Genomic DNA, 15,322 nt, shown 5'->3' with positions numbered 1-15,322 from the left:
TCCAACCGTGATACTAAGTATACTGATAATATTGTTTCCTTGCTTCAACTTAATCTTAGGCTCAAATTCATCGTTGTGGATACCATATGTAGCCCAATGGGAGCCTAAAACAATCAATATAGAAACCATCTCTTATTTAATCAAGATAGTCACCACATGTTAGAGGATGAACTCGAGGTTAAGGCCTTTTACTCGTTGTACGGTATTTTGGTAACGGTCCCATGAAGACTTTCAACGACTACAAGAAAAATGGTTATTGTTTCGAAACACATCTCATATATCTAAGAAAGTTTGTTTTGGAAATTTGTTCTAAAAAGTTGATTCTGGAAGGTATGTTCCGAAAAACTTGTTCTAAATATTCTCTGCTCCGTAAAATTCATTTTCCAGAATGCATTTCATAAGTTTTAAAATTTTATTACAGAATCTTGTTCCACAGATCATGTTCCAAATGTCATAGAAAGCTTGCCTTTTCAAGTTGAGTATATGGCTTAGGACTATAAATATATCTGATTTTACTGCTGTTAGAGTAATGCATTTTTCATTAACTTGTTTTGCCATATATTCTTCATAAAACAATTTTTGTAGAATAGGTATACTTCTTTATAAAACCTGTTGGGATCATACTGAAATTATCTCTCTGCTTATGATAAAGAAGCTTAATGTGTTTTTCTTGGTTTGATGAACCGGCACTGAATTTGTTTACAGGTGGACATGGAAAGCCTTTTGATGACTGGCCAACTGAGCATCTTAAAGCAATGTGCCCAGATGACTTTTATAATTAACTTCATCTGTTGTTTTGCTTCCTATACCCATAATTGGTATAAACCAAAGAAATCTAGAACATATGTCAAAAATGGTAATTCCTTTTTGTCATTATTCATGTTGATTAAAGTGGCACTGTGTTAGATGTATGCATTAAATTAAATGATATTCTATACCTTATTGTATGTCATGTAATGTTAGTTTAATCGTCTGTTGGTAACAATCTTGTTGATCAAGAGCATCATGTAAAATAAACTATGGATCTGATTACTGGTTACTTCAATGAAGATAGTGTTAAAGTTGGCAACGCTGTTGTCAATAAGCTGATGAGCACTTTTTTCGTGAGCTTCCACTCAATATATATTTGTAGATAGCTATGCTTACAAATGTTACTACTGTGAATTGTAGGATTTCATTGAAGCTACCTAAGAAGGAACTAGAGTTGCTTAAATATTAAAAGTGCATCGGATTACTATTATGTTCGATTGTCAACTTTTCAACGGATTATTATTATGTTCGATTGTCAACTTTTCAAAGTTTGATATATTAGATTGGTGTTTTTCAACTTTTGCAGTCCCAACTGAACTAATAAATTACTAGTGACTAGTATGGTACCTTATGACGTTTGGTATATTAGATTGGTGTTGTTCAACTTTTGTAGTCCTAGCTGAACTAATAAATCTACTAGTGACTAGAATGGTATCTTTTGCAATCCTAGCTGAACATATGTGTTATCTTATGTATTGGGTAATATCAAATTCATGGGAGAATGACTAAATCTACATTTTTAATTACATACGGATTTTATATATGGATTTTCTCGTATGTAATTACATTTTTAATTATATACTGATTTTATATACATATTTATATGGATTTTTCCGTATATAATTATATATGGAAAAATTTGTATATAAATTATATACGGATATATCCGTATATAAATTATATAGGAATATATCCGTATGTAACTTATCTACAATAGTTTTATATATGGATTTTTGTCCGTACGTAAGCCGTATGTAACCAAGTGTTATATACGGATTTTGGGCCTTATATACGGATTTTAACTGTATGTAATTCAATTTTTTCTTATAGTTCTCCTATTTAAGTTTCATTAGGGAGAGGGCGGTCAAGTGTTGTACCCGGCTCCCAACGAACTGGTGTCCAAACATGCGTTTGATGCTAGAGAAGTTCTCCATCGAATTGGGCGCAAAGAGTTTAATCATTCCAACGCTTCTTCCTCCAAAGAGAGGAAGAAAGCGCGACACGAGATGACGTCTTTGGCGGATTGGAATGACACTCAGTTTGTAAATATCTTCAAGTGGTCCTCTGGGTTCAATGAACCATCGTACATCTTGAAGTTGGGAGAGGTAAACTACTCCTTATATAGACTTTCATGATGGTAGGGACGAATGACAACATGCCGACCATATGCTCTGTTTTCACCGAGTGGTGCTCCCTACTAATAGTTGTGCTTTCTTCTAGGACAGTCTTCGTCCCCTTCTCTCTTACCTATATGAACGGTCTTGTCACCTTCCTCAATTGCCTTCTCTCTAGCGGCCCTAAGCGTGTTTACAGCTCTCAGGGCAACTGGCTCCCCTTCGTAATGTTGTTGCATCTCCATCATTTGTTGTTGAAGAATTCTAATCATCTTTGTCAGGTCCTCTGAACTCATGTTTCTCGTGGTTATTGGGTTTTCTGTATTAATCAACCCCACGGTGGACGCCAAAATGTTTCGAATGTAGGGTCGAGTAACTCCACAAAACATGCCTTCATAATTTATTCCTTATTTTCGCTTGGGAAACCCTATTCGTCTTTAGTCCAAATCTTTCCTCCTCAAAGCTCTAGACTGATAGGGGATACCTGTCAAAGGTACTCTGATGCTTAAGTCAGTAATAAGGTGGACGGGGCTCAAAGCAAAGTTTAAATTTCACAATAAATGCAATCACCTACCTCTTACCTTTAACCTTATTTATAATTTTTAAGATGAGTCTAAGATTAGTAGAATCCTAATCACTGTCCAATCTCATCCCATTACACACTAATTGATACTTACTCTTGACCTTGATTTACAGTGTCTCTTAAGAAATAGTTTGCTGTTGACATTGTCCGTTCGACTTATAACCATACTCAGTCAAACGACCTTTGTATTGTCTTGTCCAAATTCAAGAGTTCAAGTGTATGTGACCGACTGTCCCTCTTTCGTAATGCAGTCGTCCGGCCATACGATACACCAATCAACCACCAAATCCTTGGCTAGAACCACCAAACCAAACTACCATATTACCACCCATAACCAAATACAAAACCAATTAACTTCCACCAACCATAAACACAACTTTAAGACCTACACAAATTACAACATATCAAACAAGAAATAATCACAAATAAACTTCACCAAAACAAACCAGGACCTAACCTCCACCTCGTTGACAAGCACTAACTCCAGCCTCAAATCCTCCTCTCCACCAGATTCAAAACAAATCTTCCTCCTCCACCAGGTTCAGAACATTAATTGCCCTTTAGAAACACATTTATAGAGCTATAGATCCACCACTGATGTTTTCTTCACACGTTCACCACCAAAACAACCACGTTCACCTCTAAATTCCTTTTGTAACACCTTCACCAGACAAAAATGGGTTAAACCTGCCATTACAAGGTTGCTCGCCGCTGCATGTAACCTTTCGAAGGTCTTGGAACCAAATACAAGGAGCTTGGAACTGAATACAAAGAGTTGGAATCGAATACAAGGAGCTGGAATTGATTACTCCTTTGTTGGAATAGATTACGGTGTGCATCGTTGTGGCCTGACATTAGATACATGCTCTCTAGACATGATTCCAGGTGCAAGTGGAATCGATTACCTTGCACTGGAATCAGTTCCAACTTCGTTTTCAACCTCCATAATCCTTCAACCTCCATATTCAATATCTTCATCTTCAACCTCTTCCCCTTAAACATCGAAACTAAAGCCCCAAGCTGCATGAGTTAAAACTTCACATGTATGGAATGGATCCTATTAACCTTGCTTCTTTCTTCAGCTGGGAATTGCCTAACTTGCACCAAAGAACAACCACACAACAACAACGAATCACGAACCCTCATCTCAAAGAAGTCACAAGTTTTCCTTCAAAACTCTCGATAATACTCCAAAGTTTGTCTTTCAACACTCTCGATTGGGCAGTTCATACTCCAACACCACTCTTTGCACGACCTTATATATGAAGCATGAGGCATGGCACTTATTATAAACCAGTAGATGCTACCAACCATACCTACCAAAGAGCGAAAAGTTTTCAAATTAGGCACTGTGCAATTCAGGAATCTTGTCCTCTTCTATGTAACTGGAGGAATCTTTGTGAGTAAGGAATCCTTGTGCATGCCAAAGAAAAGCAATACACAATGCAGAGAGCTCGAGAACTTGCGATATGGCAACAAAGACATTTCAAATATTATTATTATAGATTCCGTAATCGATTTATACTTGGTTGGAATCAGTTACAAGGCACGAAGGTTGGAATTGATTCTATATATCTTGTAATTAATTATTTCCACTTTTACCAAAGGTAAAATTGATAATTGTACTTGAGGATTAATTTGATTTTTTTTTTTAAATCGCTTCAAATCCAAACAAATGCAAACATTAAAACTCTGACCAATCCCTCAACTTTGCTTCTAAAAACAGTTATCTCACATTTCTATATGGACGAGTCATTACACTGACATCATGTCTTTACTCTTCATTGTTTCGTAACAGTTTCGGTATATTTTTAAGGTTTAATAGCTCCGTAAGTCCTTATTTTCGCCCTAAATCTCAATTAGGTCCCTTTCTTTTTCAACTTCTCAATTGAGTCCTTATTTTTGTAAAATTGAAACAATTAAAGACCTGCCGTTAAATTAAACAAACGGTCGTTTAAATTTATCCCACGTGGCATTAAAAATAAATTTGAATTAATTTTTATATTAAAAAATAATTAAGCAAAATTAAATCAAATGTCTTCGTAGGGGCAAAAAAGACAATCCTCTTTTCTTCTTCCATTAACCCCTTCTTTCAAAATCCTAGAACCCCATCTCAGTAATGAAACCAACCAACATCATCTGGAAGAAGATAGTCACGGTATTGATGTTAGACTCAGAGTAGTTCAAACGCGCAGAGAGAACCATGATGATCATCCACTGTTAAGATCACACACCATCCTTGGATTGAGGACAACCACGTGCGTCTTGCACCTATACGAGCAATAGTGGCTATTGCTTCCCACATTTTCCGAATATCTGAAGCTTCCGTCTGAGACACAATGTATTTTCTTCTCCTCAGATCCAACTATTGTTATCTAAGTTACCACCATGAAGGTGAATAAGAGTTCAAGAGCATGGTTCAAACCAAATTAACCTCCTGGATGTCTGTCAATTTCCCAAATTCTTGCGTCCACCGGCGCCCGCACTTCTCACTGCCACCGCGCCAGGAAGAGGTTTCGACGCTCCCTACGGCGCACCCTCCACCATCAACCCCTTTCAAATAGCTATTCCATCAGGCCCAACCCATTCTACAAGACCACTTCGCCACCCCCGTCATCAATCCCGCGACAGTAGCCATCTCGCGCCATCGAAACAGAGGAAACCCCCTAGATTCATGAACCCCAGTCACCAGCTTCATCTTCATCTATGATTCGTAGAATCGTAACCTTCTGATCTGGAGTTAGACGTGATGTCGCGCCTCCGAGATTTGATTCCGCCATCAGCGCCGCCGTATGATCTGAGGTCAACAGCAAGACAATGACGTGGTCGTCGAGCGACCATCACTTGACCACTGTCACAGGCCCGAGACGGGTCACTACGATTCATGGGCCGCGACCCTTCCTCTCCTCCAGCTCGATCACATATCCCCTTAGGCGCGCGGTCTCCTCCGTCGTCACCTCCATATGCCCCAAAAGGGGCTCCTCCTCCAACTACCACACGTTCCTGTGTAACGCCAATATTCTCGCCCTCATTGCTCACCGCATCAGTGATTAGGTGGATTGTAGCAGGGTAGCCCTCTGGGGAAGCCATCAATGGATTGACGCCTCAGAAAGTTGACACCTTTGAGAAGCGGGATATGATCAAGCAAGAGCCTGAAACTGTGAAGGCCTTCTTCCAACTTCCAACGCTAATTTGTTCCCCAAATTTTTCCCTACCCCCAAAATTTTTCCCAAATTTGTTCCAACCCTACCCGCAAATTTTTCCCCAATATCAATTAGATTTGTCAAGTCAGCACTTAATTTTGTTATTCCCATTTTACCCTTTCAAAAATCTGAGTGATAAAAATCTGAGTGATAAAAGTTAGCGTGCCAAGTCAACAAGAGATTGACGCTGTTAGGCTTAATTTAACGGTAAGGAGTGATTTATTGTAATTTTTACTAAATTAGGACCCAACTGAGATATCAAGAAAGAAAGGGACTAAATTAAGATTCTGTCTGAAAATAAGAACTTTCTGAATCATTAAACCTATTTTTAATTAACTTTTCACTGCTCAATAATTAAAAATGAAAATATCTCCATGTTTTTAGAAAAGAAAAATATAAAATTATAAAGAAGGATTACGTTACTTTACGAGTTACGTTACTTTATGAGTAATTCAATGTACTCACTTTTCATTTTTACAATATCTAATTATTTTAATAATTTGATTTAAAAAAAATATATAAAAACCAGAAGCCCTTTTTAAAGAATCATTTTTTTTTTTAATTATTCATTTTCTATAAGTGCTCCTTTCATCTTGATATATGCAATATTGACTTGTGAGTTCCTTGGCTTTTGTACGGAAATAGGCAGATTTCACTGCCAAATTACGGAAGTAGGCAAAAATGGGGGAATTTACGGAAATGGTACCTCATAATTGCACCTATATTGGTACCTCATAAAAAACATTTTCAACAATCAAATAACTCTGGTAATCGATTACAAGGGGTCTGTAATCGATTACCAGGGTCATTTTTCCATATTACACACCCTGGTAAGCGATTACAGGGGTTGTTACCACTTAAAAAACACCTGGTAATCGATTACAAGGGTCTGTAATCGATTACCAGGCCCGTTTTTTCCTATAATGCTGAAGTCGTGCAGGCAGGGAGGCCACGATTTTAACAAGCTGTAATCGATTATAGCTCCTGGTAATCGATTACAGAGTCCAGAAATCGTTTTAGGGGTGCACGACTTCACTACTGTTCATGTGAACAGTGTGAAGTCGTGCAGGAGGGCACGACTTCTTCTTATGAAGTCGTTCTACCCCCAGACGACTTCCCCATTTCCGTAAATTCCGCCATTTTTGCCTACTTTCGTAATTTGGCAGTGAAATCTGCCTATTTCCGTACAAAAGCCGAGTTCCTTCAATGTAGCTTTTGTCCACTCTCTGAAGTAAGCAATAGCTAGATTTAAATCTCTCTGCTACTGACTATAGAGTACACAGAAAGGTTGAATTTTTCAAAAACTATGACCGTACTTACTGCTACTGCTTTGGTCATTGGTCCTTCACACAATTAATGCAATGAAATTTTCTTCATCAATTTTTAATTGTAAAATCAATTTTAAAGCTTAAAAATGTTCTTACCAATAGTTATTTTATTTTATTTTTCTTTTCGCCTTGTATTAAAAAAATATAAATACTTTTGACAGATACTGACTTGTATACAGAAAACATATAAGTGAGACAGAGGCCCCAACAAAGAATTTTAACAGATAAAAGATAGAAATATTTCTTATGTCAAAGTTTTGGACCACACAAGAAAAGTCTTCTCTTTGAGATAGGGACTTTGACTATGGAGTCATAAGACTTTTCGTTAAAGCAGTGTTTCAAAGGAAACTGCCCTTTGCAAATTGTTGATTCAGAATTTCTTACACTTCTGTTCTCCAATAATGTGTCTGTTAGTGTTCAACGTTGTTTCAAAGAAACTGCACCAGCTTCTTCAAGTCTACTGCTTCCTACTTGTATAATTTTTCCCAACCACCCTTAACAAACCACCACTTCGTGATTTCACTATGAAAGTAACATAATGTATTCTTTTTCCACAACCAACCTCTAAGGTCGCATTTATTATTACTCAATCAATTCTATTTATTTGTGGAATGAAAATCACATGAAGAAGTAACATTTTCCATCCAGATACTGTGATGCATCATGGTCATTTCTGTGTTCACATTTCACTTCAATTCAGTTTTTTCATAGGGTGCCAATAACATCGTTGCAAAAGCCTAAGCAATTTACAATCCAGGTTGTTTATTCCTTTGGTTTATCAATCACTGTATATTTATGTAGCTGAAGAGCATAGTTCTTGAGATGTTACAAACATGAAGAATCTAATGTCTTTAATGAGAATCATTTTTCTGTGTTATCATATGCTTCTATGTCTTTGTGAAATTTCCTTGGCACTTGACTCCATTTCTCAAGACCTGTCTCTAAGTGATGATGTTGATAACACCACCTTGGTTTCCAAAGATGGAACCTTCGAACTTGGATTCTTCACCCCAGGAAATTCCCAGAAACGTTACCTGGGGATTTGGTACAGGAAAATCCCTATTCAAACTGTGGTTTGGGTTGCAAACAGGCTCGATCCGATCAATGACTCATCTGGCATCTTGAGGATGAACACCAGCAGTGGGAACCTTGTCCTCACACAGGATGACAAAGTTGTTTGGACTACAACCTCTTCCAAAAGAGCAGAAAGCCCAGTAGCCCTTCTCTTAGATTCTGGTAATCTTGTGATAAGAGATGAGAAAGATTCAAACATTGAGGCCTACTTGTGGCAGAGCTTTGACTACCCCACTGATACCTTCTTACCAGAAATGAAGTTTGGTTGGGACTTGAGAACTGGTATCAATAGGAAGATAACAGCTTGGAAGAGTCCTGATGATCCATCTCCCAGTGACTTCTCTTTTGGTATGGTGCTCAACAACTATCCTGAAGCATACATGATGAAGGGTAACCAAAAGTTCTACCGAAGTGGGCCATGGAATGGTTTGCATTCAAGTGGTTCACCACATGTTAGGGCCAACCCCATTTATGACTTCAGGTTTGTTTTCAACGAAGCTGAAGTTTACTACACATATAGCCTTAAGAACTCCTCTGTGATCTCGAGGTTGGTGCTGAATGCAACAAGCTACGTTCGTAGACGGTATGTCTGGATTGAATCAAAGCAAATATGGGAGGTCTACACTTCAGTGCCACTGGACTTATGTGACAGTTATTCCCTTTGTGGAGCTAATGCAAATTGTGTTATATCAGATTCACCTGTGTGCCAATGTTTGGAAGGGTTCAAGCCTAAGTACCCTCAAGCATGGAACTCAATGGATTGGTCTCATGGATGTGTCCGCAATAAGGAATTAAGCTGTGAGAACAAACACAAGGATGAATTTATCAAACTGCCTGAGATGAAAACGCCTGACACTACACATAGTTGGCTAGATCAGACAATTGGGCTAGAGGAATGCAAAGCCAAGTGCTTGGATAACTGTTCTTGTATGGCTTATGCAAATTCAGATATCAGTGGACAAGGAAGTGGTTGTGCCATGTGGTTTGGTGATCTCATTGATATGAGACAGTTTTCAGATGGAGGCCAGGAAGTATATGTTCGAGTGGATGCTTCAGAATTAGGTAGGAACTAAACTTTGCCACCTTTTAGTCCTTCAACTAAATTTCTTAGCTAGGCTAGATTTTCATCTGGAAATACTTATGCCAACTTCTGTAAATTTGTGATCACATTCAATTAGAACACACCAGCAAGAGCCACAAGAAGGGAAGAGTCTTGGCTGCAGTGACAGTTTCTTTTGCCGTGGCAACAGTTTCTGGTATTCTAGTAATACTTGGCTTGTGTTATAGAAAGAAATCACGCGCCAATGTGAAAGGTAAAATTCACATTTCTGTTCCTCTTCTCATGAGCGGAAAAACAGTATCTGAATTTCCTAGTAATGTTGTAGTATTGCATTAGATGTATGCACATATTATTTCCCAGCGATGGAGTGGTCCACATCAAAAAAAGCCGTAGAAAGTAAACAGTGTATAGGTTCCACTATTGCCAATTTTGTTCACCTTCCTTTGTCAATATTTGCTTGCTAAATGTGAAGTTTGTGGAATTCAATTTGAAATAAGGGGAAAAAAAGATATACGGATGTTGAGAAGTCATGGAATGATGATTTTTTTTTTTCAGAAATGTTTCATGAGGGAGAGATTACATAACATGATTTAACCCCAATTCGAGATTGATATCCTATAATCCAAAACATTAAAACAATAAATTTATGAATATTTTTTCTTATATGATTTTCAATTTTCTCATCATATTTACGCTGACTTTTTTTAAATTTTGTCTTCCTAATATGTTGTGAAATGTTGTGTTCCTAATAGTTATGCTAACTTCTGCAAATTAAGTTAAAATTGAAACACTTTTCTGCGCATGTTTTCCTGATTCCTTGCACCCACTTGGAGTTACTAGCTCTCTCATTTCCTATTTATTTCTTGGCATTTGGGGGGAGAGTGGGGATTGAGTGAGATTACTCAAACTAGGATGTAGAATTTCTTTTCATTGTATGCAAAGATGAAATTTTATTTCTTTCAAACATTGAAAGACATTTTCTGACATGCTTGTCAGTTATCACTATCTAAAACCACCCACTTATACTTTGTCAGAGAGATCAGACTTCAGTATCAAATCATATCAAAACAGTGCAATGGAAGTGGGTGATATGGACCTACCAGTTTTTGACTTGTCAACTATAGCCAAAGCCACTAACAACTTTACACTCAAGAACAAAATTGGAGAAGGTGGTTTTGGATCTGTATACAGGGTAATTTGCTTATAGATTATCATGACCTCAAGAATTGGGAGATAAAATGAAATTATGTATCGCATGATCATTTGAAAATTTAATTTTTCAGGGAACACTAGCAGATGGACAGGAAATTGCTGTGAAGAGGCTTTCAGAAAGTTCAGGACAAGGATTGACTGAATTCAAGAACGAAGTAAAATTGATTGCAAAACTCCAACACCGGAATCTTGTAAAGCTTCTTGGATGTTGCCTTGAAGGAGAGGAAAAAATGTTGGTTTATGAGTACATGATAAATGGCAGCCTGAACTCATTTATTTTTGGTATGGATCCAAGGAAGGAATTATATATTTAAGTAGTTAAGATTAATCTCATGATAGACTATCCGCTAAACAATTTTCACACTAGAATATCTTTTAACAGCATATAATCAAATTGATTTTGTTTTCTGATGGAAAAATCTGGCAGATCAGGAAAAGAGTGAGTTACTAGACTGGTCAAAGCGCTTCAACATTATATGTGGAATTACTAAGGGCCTTCTCTACCTTCATCAGGATTCCAGGCTAAGGATTATTCATAGAGATCTCAAAGCAAGTAATGTATTACTTGATAATGAGTTGAACCCCAAAATTTCAGATTTTGGCATGGCTAGAATATTTGGTGGAGATCAGAAAGAAGGAAACACTGGGAGAATAGTTGGTACTTAGTAAGTGAACAAATGTTCTTCCAGTCAAGCTGAATTCATGACATCTATTTTATCCTAGTTAATAGATTCACTGCATCAGAATAAATGTTAAGAGTTTCCATTCAAGTAACGAATTAACAGTTTTCATGTAAAATATGTTCTGCAGTGGCTACATGGCACCAGAATATGCAACTGATGGGCTATTTTCAGTGAAATCTGATGTTTTCAGCTTTGGAGTTTTATTGATGGAGATTATATCTGGGAAGAGAAGCAGAGGGTATTACAATCAGAACCACACGCAAAATCTCATAGGCCATGTAAGTAATTAGAGACAAATTGCAAACTCACATGCATCAAACAGGCTTGTATTCTTTATGACAAGCAATTTTAATGTCTTTCAGGCATGGGAACTCTGGAAAAAAGGAAGACCACTAGAACTGTTTGATAAAAGCATAGAAAAATCCATTTTTCAATCACAGATATTGCGTTGCATTCATGTTAGTCTCTTGTGTGTTCAACAGAATCCAGATGATAGGCCTGGAATGTCTAGTGTGCTCTTAATGTTAGTGAGTGAGGTTGAATTGCCTGAGCCAAAGCAACCAGGATTCTTTGGTAAATATTCAGGTGAAGGAGACTCTTCTACAAGCAAGCAGCAACAAAGTTCAACAAACGAAATAACCATTACCTTATTAGAAGCCCGTTGATAATATTTGTTAGTCACATTCATCATCTAACTTGTATAGATACATAACATTTTGTATCATTAGAAATTAAGTCTAGGTCATGGACTATATTCACTCTTTCTCTCCCTTCTTCCTTCTGAGTGAAGTTGTGACTAAACATAATAATATTGAAAGGGAACATTAAAAGCTTGGTCCCTTAAAGAGCTGAAAATATGATATCACAACAAAACAATAAAAAAAAGTAACCAAGAAATCACATCATGGTTTACAACTTTTCATACCTTAAAGTTGGTCAGACTTTTGCATCCAGGAAAATGATACCAGGAGTTCTCTGTAACTACTAGTCTTGTCTGAGAAGATATAGCTATAATTTGTTAATACAATGTGTTTACTCCTTCAGCATCTTTTATGTTTCTTTCTTTTGTATTTGTTAAAAGAACAAAAAATTTGGCTATGTTGAGATAACAGAAACTATGCTGCTTCAAATTCACTAACTTCTGAACTAAGCTGTTAAAAGTCTGAAATCAAGTTCACTCATCCTTTAATAGAAAGGTAAATATTTTGATGCATTGATTAGTGTTTAGAACATAGCTCTTTTTCTTTTTCACGAAACCGAGGAAAATATGTTAATTAACCTGAAATAATCATGTTTCAAAATGAAGCTATCCTACAAATGTTCTAATTATTAGCTTCTTGATATGCTCTCAAACGAAACTGCTTCGCGTGAGGGCGTGGCTATTTTCAGCATTATAACGAATTTCTCAGCAATCACATCTAAAGTTTGGTTATTCTGGTTCTGTATCTAACTGAAACTCACTCGGAAAAAGATCAAAACAGATCAATTATAAATGAGCAATAAACTCTTTCGTGATAAAGCAATTTCCGATTTCCTTCCAAACTGATGAGATGAAAAAAAGAAACAGAAAAACAAAAACTTCACATGCTTACAAAGAAAGAACATGACTTTTTTGTGTAACATTTGTGGTTTATTTTTTTTTTAAGTTTTAATATTTATAATTTGATCCCTTGACAAATTATATCTATATAATCCAAATTATTAGTCATTTTCAGGGTCACAAATATATAAATCCTTATAAATTTTTATAAATGTATTAGACTTTATGAGCTCAAATATGTCATTATATATCTTGAACATGTTCAAAAGATCTATCCATTGATTATATCGACAAGTAGAGTTAAAACAATTTTCATTACATTAATCACAACTTAAACGTGACAATGATTCCTAACATTAACAGAACTAAATGATTGGACTTATCATGAAATAGGTAACATGAAAATTAGGGAAAGATAACTTGTACATGTGTATTTTCAACTAGTCCTTACTTTATCTCAACGAGATTAATATAATAATAACTTTAATATACATATATAGTGTAATCTCTAAACAATAAACCATATTTTATAAACAGCAAATATGTCAAAAAAAACGTATGTATACATAAAACTAAGCATAGAACACCAAACACACAAAAGTGACTAACTTCCACTAAACCAAAGATTCTTCAAAATGTAAAACACTCATATGAGCAATATGCTCATGAAAGACCTTGGGTGTAAGAACCTTAGTAAGATGATATGCTATCATGGAGTTTGTCCTTAAATGTTCTATGGAAATCTATTCACTTTGTACCCTTTCTTTAAATACCATGAACTTTATGTCAATGTGTTTTGACTTGCTCGAGCTTTTATTGTTGTTAGAAAACAATACAGTTGATTTGTTGTCATAGTATAATTTAAGTGGTCTTTCAATTCCTTTTATAATGTTCAGTCCTATAGTCATATATTCCTTTTAGCAACAAATGAAGAATTGAAGTTAAGGAAGTTTTAATGATGAAGCAAACTTAGTGTTTGAAGATTATAAGAATTTGTTGCTCAAGTTGTTGATTAATTTAAAGCTTATGTAATAAAGCATTTTGTAATTTTATATTAGACTTAGCATATAAATATGCATAATAGGTTGAGAGACCATTAAAGAAAGGCATTATTTCAGAAACGCACTAGAATAATTATTATCACTTGTGATAATCGATTATCCAATCAAATTCAGAATTGAAAAAAAAAACATACTAATAATCGATTATCACTTGAGATAATATATTATCATAGGAAAAATAGTTTTAGAAAAGGCCCACTAATAACCGATTACCACAAGAAAAATAAATTTAGAAAAGACCCACTAATAATAGATTATCACTTGGGATAAGTGATTATCAATGGTAGTTATAAGAAGACTCTTCAACTTTTGACCTACTTTTAAACCTTGGCCTATAAATATTTTGCCTCTGAATATTTTTTAAACTAATTATTATTTTTGAGAAGCTTAGTGCTTTTGCTAAGAAACTCTTTGTGCTTTAAGTTGTGAGCTTATAAACCCTAGTGTTGGTAAAAGGAAGTGTTTCCACTAAGTGTGTTTAAGCGAAGTGTGCACATCTGTTGTGGTTAGGATAAGTTGTTCATCCTTTTGTGTGCCAAAAGAAAGAGATAGTCATCTCTTGTGTATTTAATAGATGTGAATTCATGATATGTGAACTCTAACCTTTACTATACTCTTTTCATTTGTAAGTTTTGGATATTTGTTAGTTATTAGGTAATGACTCTTTAAGAGATATTAACAACTAGATATAGGATCTTTTGGTCTAAACCAATATAAAATCATGTCACAACCGGGATCGCGACGGGACGACGAACCGAAAAACAAACGGGTTTGAAAAATATTTTTGGAGTCGCCACCATAATTTATTATGGAAAAATATGGAAAAACCCTAAAATAAAAGCATGGTCTACGAAAAAGATATTTTAAGTTCGGGAATCGGTTACACGTAAGGAAAGTATTAGCACCCTACCGCGCCTGCCAAAGGCATTACCTTTAATTAAATGTTTAAAATTAATGTGGTTTTTAAAAATAATTAATTTTCTCCAAAAAAATAAAAATCAATAGAAATAAAAATAAATTATTGAGAAACAAAAATATATTTTTTATTTTATGAACCCGACAAGGATTGACCTTGGTCCTACGTATATCCATTAATGGACAATCAGGGCTCACGTAGTTCTTTATCTAAAAAAAGGTTTGTGAGTTGTTTAAAAAAAATGGATTGATTTGTATTCTTGAAAAGCCCGAAAATAAGGAACTGGTCATAGTCCAACACATACTTAAATTCAAAAAAATTATGATTTTTAAGAAAACATTTTCCGCGCATACAAAAAAAGTATCTTTGGAAGAAAACTTACAAAGTATAATAAAAAGAGGAAAATAAGAGTGTAGAGGTGATATACCTTTTTAGCTTTTGGAACTTCCTTAGTGCTTTCTGAGGTGGTTGTTGTTGACAGAACCTTTAGGTGTGAGAACCTATTTTTCTCTATACTC

General features: G+C 35.7%; 1 protein-coding gene across 2 annotated transcripts; it reads left to right on the top strand.

The window, feature by feature from the left end:
* Positions 1-7,537: 7,537 nt before the first annotated feature.
* On the top strand, positions 7,538-12,048 carry LOC106780435 (G-type lectin S-receptor-like serine/threonine-protein kinase At4g27290). 2 transcript variants are annotated; one of them, XM_014668720.2, is made up of 7 exons: positions 7,538-9,394; positions 9,511-9,645; positions 10,427-10,584; positions 10,676-10,886; positions 11,032-11,269; positions 11,415-11,565; positions 11,770-12,048. In XM_014668720.2, exons 1-7 carry the CDS (start codon positions 8,092-8,094, stop codon positions 11,950-11,952), a joined length of 2,379 nt encoding a protein of 792 aa, XP_014524206.1. In that variant the 5' UTR covers positions 7,538-8,091; the 3' UTR covers positions 11,953-12,048. The 2 variants fall into 2 exon arrangements, with proteins under 2 accessions (XP_014524206.1, XP_014524205.1); XM_014668719.2 differs by having other exon boundaries at positions 11,650-12,048.
* The last annotated feature ends 3,274 nt before the right edge of the window (positions 12,049-15,322 follow it).

This window comes from Vigna radiata, unplaced genomic scaffold, assembly GCF_000741045.1.
Source record: "Vigna radiata var. radiata cultivar VC1973A unplaced genomic scaffold, Vradiata_ver6 scaffold_310, whole genome shotgun sequence".
NCBI classification, from domain to species: Eukaryota; Viridiplantae; Streptophyta; class Magnoliopsida; order Fabales; family Fabaceae; genus Vigna; species Vigna radiata.
This window is presented reverse-complemented; position numbering and strand designations above follow the sequence as displayed.